Source organism: Platalea leucorodia (genome assembly GCF_965183815.1).
Source record: "Platalea leucorodia genome assembly, chromosome: 4".
Taxonomy (NCBI): domain Eukaryota; kingdom Metazoa; phylum Chordata; class Aves; order Pelecaniformes; family Threskiornithidae; genus Platalea; species Platalea leucorodia.
The window spans coordinates 60,783,887-60,800,362 of NC_138826.1; the positions used below are offsets into that span (position 1 = coordinate 60,783,887).

Here is a 16,476-nt window from a genome sequence, read left to right on the forward strand (position 1 = left end):
GCACACTGGTAATTTATAGCCAATTTAGATACCCAAAGGAGGGGATGCCACTTCTCTTGTTTCCCACTAAACCATTCTCAGCTTATAAAAGTCCTACTGTTAGTCTCCAAAACCTACTAATACAGTTCTTTGTCTGTATTAGTCAAATAATCTAGTTGTTCTTATTCTTACTGCATGATATTTTGGTCATTTGTAATGACACCACCTTCCCCATGTGGCTTCAGCACATTTTGTTAGCATATTCCTACCTTTTGTGTCCAGGTCATTACTGTAAGCCTTAATCAAAAGACTAGACTCAGAAAACTCTGCTCATAACCTCCCTTAGGCCCCACTACCCATTTCAGCAGAGTATGTAGGCACTAATGTCTGCACCAGCCAATTCTCTCCTTTGGTTAAGATTCCTCTGCTAATTTCTCTCTTCCACTCTCAACTAACAATTTCTCATGTCAAATGCTTTGCTGAAGTCTAGAATTACCTTCTGCATGTCCCTTGTCTAGAAAACCAGTTATTTTAACAAAGACAGACATTGAATTAATCTACTCTCCAATGGCTTTGGTATGTATCATTTACCTTCCTGTCTGCCATTATTCTTTCCCATAAATAAATTCTCAAAGCTGACATGCTATCTGACAGACCAAGAAATTCACAGGTGCCAAAATCCCATTTTCTTTAAGCCTTCCTTAAATGCAAAGCTACTAATTTGCTAATCTTCAGTCATATGGCACCACCTTGACATTACAAGTGTATTAAAAATTCAAGGATTTCATATTTTCTGCTTCTATATACCTGGGATGCTAATTCTATCTCCCTCTCCTTCCCCCTTTATTTCATCCTCTGTATTGTGTTTGGTTTGTTTTCTCACGTTGTAAAGGATAAACTGACCCCATATTTAATGTTAGGAGGAAATTTTCCCCAAGACAGGTTGCTGGGACCGTATGAGGAGTGGTACAGGAAAAATAGAGGGGGAGGGGATTAGCTCTCTTCTGGATCCTTCCATTTCCTAGGATTATCTGGAAATTTTACCAAACGAACCTCTGCTAATAAAGGGATGTGCTGTCATCAGTTTCTTCTTCCTTTCTGTGATAGAAGATGTATCTGTTGGTCTTTTCTACAGTGCTGCAGTTTGCTGTAGGCTGTTGGGAAATGTTTTGTGAGCTAGGCTATTGAATGCCATGTGCAGCCTTGCTAGAATAAAAATCTATTGCATGATGTCTCAAATGGGCAAGGGACAGGGTTCAAATGCTCAGAGATGTCTCTCCATTCCTCCATTCCCCTATTGATTCAAGAGTTGAGATATCATTACTTAACTGGAGTGACACCCACAGAATAACTTACCAAGAGCTCTGGCTGAACATAGAGTGTTCAGTATCTTCCAAGGCTGGAGTTGTTACAACCTCACCTAGGAAAGGTGGGCTCTTTCCCTGCACAAACTCTGTATAATCAAAATGTAGGAAAAACTGGTGAGGAGCAAGGGCAGAGAATCAATGGGGCTGCTCTCACAGGAAATCTTACATGAAATCTTTTTTTTTCCTCTCCAAGAGGTGGACTGCAGAAACACTCACAAATGGTTTCTGGCATCAGCAAAAACTTCCTCCACTGCCTCTTTCCTTTGTTATTTTTATTTTTCTCATACTTACACTCACATGTCCCTTGGGTTGACATTAAGGCATTCTGCTTCTTTGAATTTATCTTTGACAGTAAGAAAAGGTTTTCTCTGGTTAGTCGTTATTGTGTTCACAGCTGCAACCACCTCTGCAGTTGGACTTTTGTTATTATTTTTTAATCCTTTCCAATGCGTGATGTTTCTCAGTATTGACCCCAATGATTTTGCTGTTATTGTCTGCTTCCAGACATGTGAAAGCAGAGTCCTTGCATACACCGGTGAGACCTGCTGAGGTCACCCTAGTAACCCCAATCCACCAGCATTAAATCACGTATCTTTCGCTCCCTCCCTCATTGATCAATCCTTCCCCCGCCACACAGGCTGCTCTAACACGTCCTCCCCTTTGTGTACAAATCTCAAATAATAAAGTCAATGCCCTTGATACAGAAAGCATCAAGCCTTTATTAGGACAAGTAGGAAAAGGCAGCTGTTCATAGCTCTTTTCAAACTCAAACAGGCATTGCTACACGAGTTATGCTCAGCTTCTCCTTTGAGAGTTTCTTTCCCAGACTGACAGATGCAGGTTTACTTTGTAAATTCTAAGATGAACTCCTGGGGGTCCCTTCCATTTGTCTCTCAGCCCAAAGAAGGGTGCCCCCCATCCTGCTTCCTGGGAGAAGTTGACCAGGCAGAAAGGACAGGTTAGGAAGAAAGTTCGACTCAAGCAAAGTCAGCCTGAGCTTGCATTTGATTTATCTGACAAGCCTGTGCCAAAGGCCTGAGGAATAGCTCCTAGAGGAGCTATCAGGTATGCTGCTACTTTCTGCTGCTAGACAGACAGAAAGAATGGTGGATCATAGTTGTCTGATATTTTTTGTGAGCAAATTTGACACAGCAAAGTCCATTCAAAGAGCCAAAGAGCCTTGTGCCATGTGGCTGCCATGTTCCTGCTCCTCTTCCAGGTGGCTACAAGTTTTGCTGCCTTGCCTGACCTCAGGTTCTTGTATGGAGTCCCATTAACTTTCTGAATGCACTGTGGGGCCTATGTCAGAGCTCCCCTGAAATGTAATGCAACTTTTCTTTGTGAAACCAGAGCAAGGAGGTCTTTTCTTTCCAAGGTAGAGACCCTGGAAGGTGACATAGGATATCTTTGCAAATATACTGCAAAAAGTACATTGATCTCATCAGCCTCCAGAGCTGCAATGTAAAAGGCAGTGTAACCGCATGCATGAGAGGGTATCTCTCCCCAGAACCGGATTTGCCAATATAAGAGACAACGGTTGAGCTGAAAGCGGATGCCTCTCTGCATCCAAGGAATAAACCAGCAGCTTATATGCATGTGCCAAAACCAGTGCTGAGTTCATTTTTCCACAAACAGCAGAATGCCTGTGAGATGCCTATTCCAGGACCACCAGGAAGCCTGAAGGATAATGAAGTAGGGGCAGAGTAATCACGTTATAAAATCTCCTCCTGTTTCAACTCCTTCCTCCCCACGGACTTGCAGCTAGCCATGTGAATTGAGCTCACAGTGCATCCAGAGATGCATTTAGCCCTGCAGGGACAGGACTTTGGATGTTTGGATCATGTTGCTGAGGTGAGCAGGAAAAGTGCTGACACCCCGCCTCATAAACAAGGTGGTGGAGTTTGAGGGCTCTTGTGCCACCTGTGTACATGGGGAGCTCAGTCTGTCCTGAGGCACCCGGCAGACAGGCACCTCACAATTGCAGAGAACTGCACGCCAGGTGCCAGGACCAAAGGGTGGGCTCCTAGTTGGATCATTTTGCTCAGCTGTTACCTCTGTGGCAGCCATACTGCCTGCTAGGCTGCAGGGCATAGATGCCCCCAAAAGGGGGTGGACATAGTGGCATCAGAGCTGTGAGGATTTAGCACAGGGCTAAGCATGGCAAAAAAGCCTTGTGGCGAAAAGGTTCAGTGAAGGCAGGAAGCAGCTGTATCGTGTGGGGCTGGGATCTGCTCGCCCAAGCATAATGACCTATTTTCCAGCTTTTCCGCTCAGGTGACAATGCAGCAGGAGCTGGGCTGCAACTAAAAGCGTCTGTAATGAACCTGCAGCCCTTGCTCAGGGAGGGAGCAAGGGGGGAGGCAGCCAGGTGGAAAGTTTAAAACCACAAGACACAGAGATATTAATAAAATGCATCCCTCTTCTCAGCTTCCCTAACCCCATGAACTTTCTGAAGATGAACTGGGCTTAGAGTGGACTGCACGGGAAGAGCTCAGCTCCCTGGGAAGAGGCTGCCCTGCACGTGTTAACTGAGGCTCACAGAAAGAAGAGTGAGCAGGACTCGCTGATTCCTTGCACCAACGGGCACAGGCATGTATCCCAATCCTGCCCTCCATGACCTCCTTGCGTGAGGGTAGTCTCTACAATGGAGACCATGGCCCACACCAGTCTTTCCTTTCTGGGGGATGCTGAACTACATGTATTGCCTGCTTTTTTCTGAGGCTGAGTCACGCCTACGTGCCCTCCCAGGGTTGTTGGTAGCTCACATGGCTACTCACTTGGGCATCCATTCCTTCCTAAGAAAGAAATTGCCTACTGTACCATGACTTGCACCAGAGCTGCCTCACAAGGTGGAGAGCTGTTCCCACTCCAGGCACGTTGGCCATCCAGGGGAGGGTTCTGCCCAGCCTTCATCTTCCCCTCCAAGGGACACTGGGAACCCTTGTCCCCAAAGGGACAAGGGAAAACACTGTTTCCCTGGGCACCTAGGCAGGTTCAAGCTGCACCTTCAGCCTCTGCAAGCCTGGCCGGGGAAAGCTGCTCTTGTTCACAAGTTTCATCTGTGCTACAGCTCTGCTTGCAGCAGGAGGTCAGAACTGCCTAACACGTTCTTCCCTCTGTCCTGTTTCCATCACATCATTATCTACTGCTCCACAGCACAAGCTGCAGCTCCATGCTGCTCAAACCCTCCTGTAATGCAAGTCCCTTATTGATCCTCTGTAATGTCCTCAGTGAGAAGGGGAAAGAAGGCTAGTTTGGGCTAACCTGTCAAGTTCACTCTGCCAGTCCAAGAGGAATCTAACACTTCTTTGAGAGGCAGCCTCTTTGCTGGGCTCCCAGCTCTGCCCTTACACTCCTAAGAGCAGCTTTTCTCTCCCTGACTTCCCATGAGAGAAAGAGAAGACAATATATGCCTGACAGGCAGGAGAGCTGCTCACCCACAGGGAGAGTGTGTCTAACAGCAACCAGCCCCCAAACTCAGCACCATGTCTCCTCTGCTTGAATCCCTGCCCCTTTCTCCTGTGACAGCAAATGCACCAGGGCAGCCACTTCTGCACTTCCAAGTCCCACGACCTGAACACAAACGATCCAGTACCAGCAGCACAGCTGACTCCATTCATGGCATCGCTCACATTATCTTGTTCATGAATGAACTATAAATGGAAGCAATTCCTGAGTCAGGAACAGGTGGAGGGGAAGAATGAACTGAAGTATGAATGAAGGAGAACAAAAGCAACAAATAAACACAGAATGAAGAGTGCACAAAAAGAAGTAAACAATCTGAGCAACTAATACAAAAGAAAGGCATCAAGAAAGGATGCAAGAATGATGATGTGTCTCATATTAAAAATAGGTGTTAATGCCTTGGGCCTGACTTTTTCAAAGCAACAAAATGATTTTTCTGCAGTACTTGGCAAGTAGATTTGATAATAACTGCTCAGTACCAGATCAGTGCTTTAATGGCCAAGGCTGCCTCTCTACAGCTGTATTCCCTGGACCGGTAGACATTGAAACCCTGGGGTAGGTCCCCAGTGACTCCTCCCAGCTGGCTGCAAGGCAGGTTGTGGAAGCAGATTCCCGGGGGAAGAGGCTGGATCTAACTGTGGGATGCAGGATCACAGTGAGTGGTTATTACTGTGGGATGCTCAAAATTGGTTACAGATGGGATTTATCCCCTGTAACATAAAATGCCTAAAAGCTAGATGTCCAGCCTAAACTAGCACATTGAGAAAAACAACACTCTTGAGGGACCTGTGTCTCTCCATTGACTAAAGGAATTCATAAATTGATAGAAGACACTAAAGTTGGTGGTGGCTAACAATAGGTGAGATAAATTATACTTTTAAAGATTGAAGCCTTTTCTGCAATAGAAAATGACATACTGCATCTTCCTAAACAGACAGGCCTGAGCAGTTTAGTGTTATCAAAGGATGTGTGCCAATTACAGTCAGATACTGTTGAAAATCCCCTGCTCTCTCCCTTGTTCCTCTAGCTAGCGTGTATGATTACTTGTGAGTTATCCAGACACCTTTTCTGGGTTCCCAGAAAATCAGTTAAAGGTTGAAAGATAGAGTAGGAAGATGGAAGGAAGAATATAATTTCAGGGCATTTAGGTGCTGAGCATGCAGGTGTGGGGAGGGAAAATAGCATACCAAAGTGCTCAAGCCTCATACTATGCTTACCCTCTCTTACCCCCCTGCCCACATATGTAAGAGGCTTTGCAACCAGCATGGCACTTCTCTGGAGGTTTGGATTTACTAGGTGGGCAGTAAAGAGGGATCATCTTCACAGTGCCAAATGCCACTGTACACTCCTGAGCGTTGTTGCCCGATTCCAGACACAGGCAGTGGTTGGTTTGTCAGCCAGCACAGCTTCAATACCTATGGAAGCCAAGAGAAGTTTGCAGAGTATAGACTTATGGCTGGATTTACAGCTGAGTCTGGAGTCTGTAACCTGGGCAGCTCTGCCCCGCCTCCGAATGCACAAGGGAGGCTTACACTTTTGCAGATGTTTTAAAAGCTGTCCTATTATTTATTCATGCAGTTGGGTTAATTCAACCTGGCTGCAATAGAAACAATGCTTACAATACACAATTCTAACACAAGTTTTCACATCGAGCGAAAGCTAAACTAACACAGCAAGTGGCATCAATAATTGACACTTCTTTCAGGAAGGAGACAACGGGCCAAGAAGGCTCCAGGGCCAGGTCCAGGATATGAAAGAGCAGAGGCATCTCCCCTGCATACAGACTTGCTCACTGCAGGCGGTCAGAGCCTGTCCAACAACTACTGCCTGCTCATGGCCACCCTGCCTGGGCATTTGAGCTTGCTAGGACTAGCAGTGCCTGTTCTTCTTCTGCCCACTTGGGCCACAAAAATGACTGTGGCTCTGGGCAAATTGTGCAGAAGCTACCGTAGGAGCTATCCTGTCTGCCATGTGCACTCCAGGGAATACCACGCACCCTAACACTGGCTTGCTAAGTGTGGGTAGATGCGGGGACTGTGAGACGGCCCTTGCAGACTTCATTCTCCCAACGTGTGCCAGTGGTCCTGAGCTAGTTTGACTGGAGTTGGATGGGGAATGAGAACCAGACTAGGTCTTAGACAGTTCTAAAATGCCAAAAGGTCTTTTAGCTGCCTCTTGCTCCGACAGAAACAGCTCAGAAGTTGTGACTAGCCCTTGAGCTATAGTGCACTGGAAATACCCACACACTATACTACACTGCCAGCCCTCTTCTTCCTGAAGCATGGACAGGAAAAATACCCAGGATGATAATCCTGGGCCAGAATTTCTCCTAGCAATGCCTTGTTTCCATGCATGTCACACCGCTGGATGTGCAGCCATTCCCCAGTCAGCTCTCACAAGCAGCTGATGAAAATTTGCTTGCAAAAACCACCAAGCATTGCTATCCCCAACCTCGGAACTGACAAAGGAAGAGAGTGAAAGTACCTGCAAACAGCACAGCTACAAACAGCTGAATGTGTGTAGTTTTTCCTTCCTGTTTTAGAACATTTTGTGTGTATTTGATGTCTACTTTTATCTTTGCCTTTAAGGAAGACGAATCAGCAACCTATTGTGAAGAGGGGATGGCAGCACAGATTGTTAGTGCAAGAACATCATCTATTGCCTGGAGAGATCAGACACAGGTTTGAACCCCAAATTCAGACTCAGTTGCTTGATAGATGTCCATGTACACACAGTCCGTGCCCAAGATACGTCCATGTACACACAGCCTCAACAGCTCAGTTCCCATCTTTGAGCCTTGCTTTCTACATCTGTAAATACGATGGCAGGGTCACTCTTTCATCAAACATTTGGAGTGCTACATTGAGAGGTGCAGTGGAAACTGAGAGTAATGAGCATGATGGAATAGGGCCACCTGCTTTAATGGCCCTCCTGCAACATGCAGAGACAAGACAGGCAACCACAACATAGCAGCTCCTGGGCATTGAGGCTGGGAGGCAGACACCAAGCTTTGCAATAGGGACTGCTCCCAGGAGCTGCTGACACAGTTTGTAGTCACACGTGAGGCAGAAGAACATGGTCATTTGCAGGGATGATGCCAAATTTAGGACTACAAGGAAGTGCCAGCCTATTGCTATTGCAATATTTCCCTGTCTGTGCAGAGGTTAGGTTTGGACTTCACAAGAGTATCTATCAGGGGAAGCAGCCCACACATTGCTCGCTGGAGAAAAAGAGGCAATTACTTTTAATTGTAGCTCTCAGCATGAAGAGACTGGAGAGAACATGTGTCTTGTTGCTGGCCAAATCAATACCCATACAGTATATTAAAAAAAGAGCTGGACCAAAGGTCAGGTACCTGCAGCAATAAGCAGCAGCAATTGCAGCAGGAATGAATTTTGAAATTTGGGCCCAGATTTGGCTCTTGAACTGGCATCCTCCAGTCTTTCCCTGGAGTAGAAGTGGGGTGTGTATTGGATTTAGGGTTTCTGTTTGGCTTGGTTCAAGAGAAACCACTGCAAAATTAAAGGGAGATAGAGAACATTTTGGAGAATGGGAAAATATAATAAAGGACCCAGTGCAAGGGACTCTCTGCCTAATGGAAAGGCAGCTCTCACTAAGAACTGTGCTTCTGCCTAATAAAAGAAAGACCCAGCTGAGTGCTGGTCATCCCTTGAAATAGGTCTCTGAACGAGCTTGCTGCCTCCTGGCTACACAGGTCACATCACCCTGCATGGCAGCCCTCACATTCACACTCTGGTGCAAACTCGCCCTGCTCTCCCTGCAGCAGTTCTCAGGGTGGGAGAGGTGGTGTCCCCTGTTCCTGATGTCCCCTTTTTATCATAGAGAGAGCTGTGCTTTCTCCTTTTCCCTCATCTGAAGTAGATAAGGATCAAGCAGGAAGCAAAGGCTCATCTCGGTTCCCCGGGCCTTTTTCTTTCAGAAAGCCTGTCCTCTTGGACAATGCTCAGAACAACAGGTAAGATGCTTTTCCTCCCAACACTTCAGACCCTGCTCCTGCCATGCTGGGGGCTGACAAGTTAGCAATGGTCACAATGCCGAAGGCAGAGAAACAGGCATGAGCTCAGGTAGTATAGGTCTCAGGTATTCACAGGATTTTGCAGACTAGATTGCAAGACTTGAAAGAGGAGAGAGGTGCAGGCTGAGAGATGCATGGCTTGTGTGACCAGGAGAAGGTCACGGTGAGAGAATTGAAGGGAACAATCCAGCAAAGGCAGCCACTGAACAGAAGCAGGGAGGAAACCTGAGATCTTGTTCAGAAAAAGGACAGCTCAACCCACTGGAGTTTTTGGAGTGGGGATGTTCCTCAGTGCTCTGACTGCAGTGGTAATGATAAACCCTTAGTAGCATGCTTCCTCATGCAGGTCTGTTCATTACCACAAACAGGACCAACTCCCCTCTTATTATCCCCGTAGTGGAGTTGAATAAACTGGAAAGGCCGCCCATCTCAAAACTGGACAGAAAGAGAACCAGGTGTGGAGCCAGCATTCACTGCTCCCTGCCAGTCTCACAGCAAGGAGCAGATATTTTTCCTCTTCTGACTCTCTTAGTACTTCTCAGAAAGCATCAGAGGTGCTTTATCTGGATGAGGTGAGACCCCAGTCACAGAGCTTCCCGGCCACAAAACCTCCCAGCATCACTAGTTCTACCACCCAACAGTGCCGAACTCCTGCTAGATGATCGCAGGCCCTCTGAGGAGAGACTGAAATGAAAGGGCTGCTGATATTAAGGGGGAAATACATTGTTGGGAAATGCATTGAGAGGTGCCAGATAGGGAGTGGGAATGGTGAAGTTCCTGCAGAGTGGGGGATGGAGGGACATGAAGGATGGGGTGCTTGCTGGTGCAGCCAGGGGCAGAGTGGGCTGGCAACTCCTTTACAGTGCAGGGAGGAGGGGAAGAGGTTTCCACACTTACTCCAGGACGTCCCTGTTGAACTGCTTCTTGCTGTTGCCCAGGAACTCCCCAATCATCTGGCGGCTGAGGCCCTTCCGCTGGAGCAGGAAGTGTGCCACCCCAATGGGGGTGTCCGGGATGAAGCCTCGGGAGATCAGGAACTGGATCCCTTTGTCTGGGTTTCTGAAAGGGAAGGACAGAGACATGGTGAGCTTGCATGATCTCTTTGAGGCATTATTGCCTCTGGCTCACCTCATGGCTTGCAGCAATGCAGCACTCAGTATGTGCATGGGCTCCTATGAGTTCATGTGTGTGGCAGGGATAGGACTGGTGCAAGCAGGGAAAAGTGACTTGGGGGAGTCCCCCTCCAGTTGCCTCTGAGGACAAAAGGATGTCACAGGACCTGCTGTGTCACTTGCAGCACCTGCTGTCATCTGGGGATCACAAGTGCCATCCCAGTGCTACAAAGGATCCTGCTGCTCGATACCATCCTCATCAGTGACTCTCTTCTGCCATCCTTCTGCTCCAGAGTCAAAGGCTCTTGTATCCTACCTGCTCCAGCTTGGTTTGTTTAGGGTCCCTGTGAGGACATGATTAGACTGTGTGTCCCACACAGGCAGCACAGGAAATATCAGTACGTTCAGCTGCTCCAAATGCAACTCACAGAGCTGTCCCCAAGGACCAGGGGTGAGAGCTGGGCACGTGACCCTTTGCTTTACAGGGGCTGGAGTTGCACCTTTGGTAGGGCAGACAAAGGCAAAGGGAAAAACGTGGCTCCAAAGAGACTTAGGAGACATTGCTGCCACAATCTATGGGCAAATGAGGCTCAAGACACAAAGGAGGATAACCAAAGGTGGGCACTTTTTCTGTAAAAAAAAAAATAATTCTCTTTTTCATACATATTTAGTGCTCGGTGTTGAGTGACACTTTCTACCTTCCTCACCTGAGCCTGGTGCTGGCTGCTTGAACAGAAATCCCATGCTCAGATTTGCTTATCTCTTCCTCCACTACCCCCTCCCCTTAGCTGTGTTGTTCTTCCCTTCTCTATTGATTTACCCCCTCAGGCAGAAATCTCTGTGTGTGGGTGGATGAGAGCACGAACCTGGAGAATGCCTTGTCAGAGCTGGGAGAGAGCTGCGTGCAGCTCCCAGACAGAGGGTTTTTCTCTCTCTGTGTCTATGAGTGCCTCTCTGAGAACAAGCCTGGTGCAGAGTAGGCCTGACTGCCTGGTTGTGGGAGTGTTTTTCTGCTTGTTAGTGTGCCAGTGTCTGTGCCCGCATACGCAGCTCTTGGGGGGCAGTGTGCATCTCAACAAGCACACGTTTGTGTGTGTCTATGTCCTGTACATGCAGATTTCTCTTGCACCACACATGTTGATCAGAGCCCGTGTGTCTGCACATTTTGGTTTTCTCCTCATGTCTCCTATAAGCCTACATGCTTCTATGTATCCTGGGAGTGGCTGTGAGCCTGTATGTGGTGCCTGTCCCACAGTACAGACAGGAATGAGTGTGTATGTGTGTACTGTGCAGGAGGTTTTCTTCCTATATTTCAGTCTGCCCCACTGAAGGGTGCCTGTCACGATGCACTCTTGCTGAGGGGAGCTAGGGCAATGCCAGGAAGATTTCCACATTCCTTTGGTTCTCTGAGCTGGTGAGTGGGGAGAGGTAAGAGGGTAGGTTCTTCATGAAAGGATGCCATACTTCCATGATTAACCCAAATTCAAGGATCTTTGTCAAGGCTCAAGGAGTGAGTTTGCTCAGGCAGTTTCCTGGGGTGAGGAAAGGATAGGATGAGATCTCAGAGCACGTGAATGCATGATATGCACAGGCACAGACTGTGACACTGTCAGGTGGTGAAGGATGTGGGTGAGCAACATATGTCTAGCTATAAGGGGATCAGCATTCAGGAGAATGGCCTGCTCCTTACAGGGGCCTCATGGGTATATAAAAAAGTAGACAGGCTTGAAATAGTTCTGCTTATTCTGTAACGTCACTAAGAAAATATCCTGGGCAGTGTGGCATCCGCAGGGAGAGTGGCTGGGAGAACAAGTCAGGCCATTAAAATTACGAATGGGAGAGCTGCAGGATCTGATATTGAAAAACCCAGGCCTTCTTCAGGGAAAAGCAACAGCGCACCTTTGGTATTATCACACAGATCTCCTGGTTCACCTCTGAAGAGCACAGGCAAAGTTCTCTGCTAAGTGCAAATGTCATATGGCCAGGGCTAAAGTCAAGCTAAGCAACAGAGATTCATTAAATGCACCTCCACCTGCACACTTTGGTATTTGGCAAGGGTCAGTATGGTGTACACAATATGAGGATGATCTCAGCCACACTGGTGTGACTCCAAAGCCACTGGACTGAGTTCGAATTCACTCCAGAGGAGCTGGGAACTGCACGTGGCCAGAAAAATGCAGCTCACGCACTGCCATGGACACTTCAGTAGAGATGGCACATGCAATGCAAGAGCGTGTAGGATAAAACAGCCCAGCTGTGACAGTCTTCCTGCACTGTCTAGACTATAACTCAAATATACATGCACATGCTATTCTTCCACTAAGAGCAGCCTTTCATCAGTTTTTCCCTGGATTCAATTTGTTCTCCAGAAAATCCTGATAGCAAGACAGCATCTCTGCCACTGAACACCTGCAGATGTATCCCATGTACTGCAGCATGCGGCTTTTACCCAGATGTGCAGCAAACTCCCCTTCCATCTCTCCTGAGTCTGATCCCTGCTATTTTCTTCAGCGTTGCAGGGGTGTTAAGCGCGGCCAGCAAATGCTGCGGGATTCCTCACGTCCTGCTGGCTTTCCCTCTGCCCACGCAGCCAGCTGCCCACACACACTGAGTTATTACAGCAGCGCTGCATAATGAAGTACTCTCCGTTCCAGGGATTCCACCCCCTCACTGTGGAGTGGGGATGGGGAAAGTGCCACGGCAGCACAGCATCGATGTGTTCCCAGGGGCCTGCTCTGAGCCAGAGCGCTGCTTGCTGAAAAAGCAACTCAAGGCTGGATAGACTATGGCAGATGGTGCTAGCAACTGGAGGCTTTCAGCTCCTGGTCCAGGGGAGCGGTCAGCAAAAAGGATGTGCACACAGGCACGTACGGCCTCAGCTCCGTGCCGTGTGGGTTGGTGCCCACATCACAAACCCTACAATGGTAAACTGGCTCCTTGCTAGAAATTGGCAGGGAAACCAACAATCAAATAACTGCAGAAAGCTGAATGGCCTTCCCAGCCCCTTGGATTGAGGTACACTACAGTGTCACAAGGGGAGCCATGTGTCCCTTAGATCCCACTCAGACAATAAACAAAAGGCTTCACTCCCCAGAGCTAACAGGTCAGTTCCCTCTCTCCCTGTCTTCCAACGTTTTGTCAAGAAAACTGAGCCTTACAGGTTACCACACATTATTTCAGTAGCCAGTTTCAAGGGAACAGGGGAGGCCTGGCTAGGAAGTTGTGTTTCAGAGCTCCACAGTAAGTCTTCTGTCCCACAGGGACCTGCAAGATGCAGTGAACCCGAGTCACTGAATGAAGGAGGATGGCAGAGATGCTTCCCCAAAACAGACCTGGTGCTGCTGATCTGTCACATGAACGTGTGCCAGGCAGATTTGGGGAGGAGGAGAGGCTGGGAAAAAGCATTTTCGCTCCTGCTTTATCTTCACATCAATGCTCATGACAACTGTGCAGGAACCAAAGGAAAACACATTGAGTGGAGGGACTCCTGCCAAGCATCGCTGAGAATACTGAAACACTTAGTAGCAGAGATGTGAGCCCCACGCCCCCCTCCAGAAGTACACTTATCCCAACACAAACACCAGAACGTCTGTGTGGACCTGGAACTCTCTTGATCATAATCAACCCCCACCTGTGTCTGGTGCCTACCTTCTCTCGTTCCAGCCTGCTCGTGTTCATCAGGCAAATCTGTGTGCACCAGAGCCTGACTTTGATATATATGCATGGACCCACCTGTTCACAACCTAATCTCAGAGCTAGTAAAATGTCTTCCTCAGTTCTGCAAGAGTCCCAAATCTGTCTGCTCTAGCATCACTTCAGTTCTGGATGTGCTGTGAGCCGAGCCCTAAAAATGCCTCTTCCAGGTTCCTGCCTCCAGGAGTCCACAGCCTCCATACTACAAATATATAAATCCCATGCCCCCTTGTCTGTGCAAAACTTCTGCCTAGGACTGCTTAATCTTTAGTCCTCTCTCTGACCAAAATGCCCATGCTAATGTGTGGCAAAACATTCTTCTAGTATGGGTGCATTAAATCCCCAGACCCTTCATCAGGGGACTCCAATGGAAACCAAGACAGCATAAGATGAGAGTGTGATGGTGGAGCAAAACCCAATATTTCTTGTGGCTTGCTTTGATGAGAAAAGTCTCATCAAAAGGCAACGAGCAAATCTAAAGCTCCTTATAGGAGCTCAGCTGCTTTCTGCCAATCCAAAATAGACTGTGTGACCCCTCAAGTTAACCTCTTCTGACGGTAATCTCTGGGCTGCTCTGCTTTTGCTTTCACACCTACAGCCGTTTCATAGGATATCAGACTCAGTGTGAGACTGAGATGACTAAACCTGGTCTGTCAGGTGAAAATCTACCCAAATACCAGAAGGAAAATTACAGCCAGACCACTCATACTGGGCTAGCTAAACTCAGCTCTACCTCTGTCTCTCTCTACTTGGAAGTGCCTCATGTTAAGTAACCAGGGCTGGGTTTACATCCCCAGCTACGCTTGTTCCTTTGCAACAGAGTGGAGCAGGAGCCTAGATCCCAGGCTGAGCTGGTGGATGCCAAATGGACAGCAACTGGGACTGAAGGTTCAGAATTCAGGAGAGTATGGGCACTACTCATGGGGCATTGGGCTTCTTCCTCTGTTGGGCAGAAGATCAGGACAGCACTTGGGGGAAAAAGCTTCTGGGCAGCCAACCTGTGGTCTGCATTGCATACCCAGAGGGTCATGCCCTTGAATACGAAAGAACTTCCCCAGAGATGGATCTAGACCAAAAGCCTGCCATCTCCTGTTCCTGTGAGGCATGGAATAGGCTGAGAAACACGAAAGAGGAAGAGCCACTTACATATTAAAGAGGTTCAGCCCAATGCGGTAGAGGCGCTTCCTCATGGTGTCTGTGGAAAGTGTGGGGGACTTGCAGCTAGCTGGGTTCTCGCAGTGGTACCTTGGGAGGCTGAGGATCATGGCCTGCAGTGCTTCTTTCGAGGACACCTCAGAGGCTGACTTGGCTGAAGTGGAGGTGCTGCTGCTGCTCAGCTGCTCCGAGTTGTCTGCATTCTCAGACTCAGAGCCTTTGCTTTGCCCCGTCTCGTTGCTAGCATCAAACTGGAGCTTCTGCACTGCCATCTGCCCAGGTTCAGCACTGCTCTCTCCAGTGCCATTAGTACTGACATTCACCTCGGTGAAGGTGTGGCTGTTCTGGACAGCTGTGGACTCAGGTAAGCTCTCTGGGGCAGCTGGTGGTTCACTGGCTTCTCCTTCCCCTTCTCCTGGGCTTTCTTCAGCCTTCGTAGCTTGAGAGAGCTCAGCCTGGGCATTGCTGCTGAGGCAGTTTGCCATGGACACCGAGGTAGATGATGAGACAGAGATGTTCTTGTTGTCAATCTGGACTGTGACGTCTCGAAAAGCCATCATGAGAGTGCTGCTGCTCTTGGGTAGGGTATCTGGCAGGAGCCCTTCCTCCTTCTCCTTGTCCTGCAGCTCAGTTTCTAAGTCTTGGTTTGGCTGCATTGAACTGGCACTGAAGGTCTCCCTTATCTGGTATGAGCCGCCATCTTGCAGTGAGCACATGGTCTTCAGGCTCCAGGTGCTGAGGGCATCATCAATAGACTTGGCCAGGGACTGAACTTGTTCTGTGAAGGAATCCTCCAGCTCGGTCAGTGCACCGCTGATGGTGGCTGGCAAAGATGGGGACCTCACCAATGGGATGCCCACAAAGTTGTACCCCTCTACCAGAGCTTTCTCAGTGGAGAAGCTCTCTGAGTTCTGGACCCGGACTTTCCTCAGAGAGATGCGGCGTGGCATGCGGCTCTCCAGCAGTGAGTTGCGGATCTTCTCAAAGTTCTTGCTGAGCTGGTACTGCCGGAAAGCAGTCTGGATGGTGCAGGCTGCCCTGCGAGATACCAGGTGACCTCCGTATTTGTGCTCTAGCATTTCGATCTGAAAGACATACAAACAAGAGAGGTTATTTTTTGTTAATTGACTTCTAATGGCTTTCTGTGACCCCAGTTCCTACACTGATTAGTCTGTAATGACTGTCAGAGCAACTTCTAAACACTGAATTAGCTTTTTCCTGCACTGCCATGCCCTTGATTTCAACTGAAGGCCCCCCTTTGGGCATGGCTGGTTAAAGCATCAGTACTGTGAGCTTCCTTACAGCTGTAATATGATCATTCCTCTTCCTAGAGTGCCAGCCATACAAGATGGAGCCTGGAGGTGCCCTTCCCTTGCAGGCCTACTTCTGATGGCCTTTAGGGCAAGCTCATCACTGTGAATAGTGTTCCAGCAACGTGTCTTCCTGCTCAGCAGTGCTCTGGTAATGTCAAGCATCATCCCTTGTCTCAGAGTGTTACTAATGCTCCTCCCGTCCGTAGTCACCTTAGGAAATACTCTCAGGGTAAGGAGAAACCATTCAGAAGAAGGAAAGAAAAGCTAATTTTTAAATGCAGAAAATGCTGCCTTGATCATAGGAGCTAGTGAGAAACATCAGCTTCCACAGAAGTTAGTGGAGGCTGGGTTTGTTC

At 48.2% G+C, this 16,476-nt stretch overlaps 1 protein-coding gene across 1 annotated transcript in view; it reads right to left on the reverse strand.

The window, feature by feature from the left end:
• IQSEC3 (IQ motif and Sec7 domain ArfGEF 3) overlaps positions 1–16,476 on the reverse strand; it is a gene marked incomplete at both ends in the record, with an annotated part of 102,624 nt that overhangs the window by 12,540 nt on the left and 73,608 nt on the right. Inside the window, 2 exons of the mRNA XM_082308907.1 lie at positions 9,745–9,906; positions 14,799–15,892. Coding sequence (XP_082165033.1) covers positions 9,745–9,906; positions 14,799–15,892 — 1,256 coding nt within the window. The remainder of the gene's footprint in view (positions 1–9,744; positions 9,907–14,798; positions 15,893–16,476) is intronic.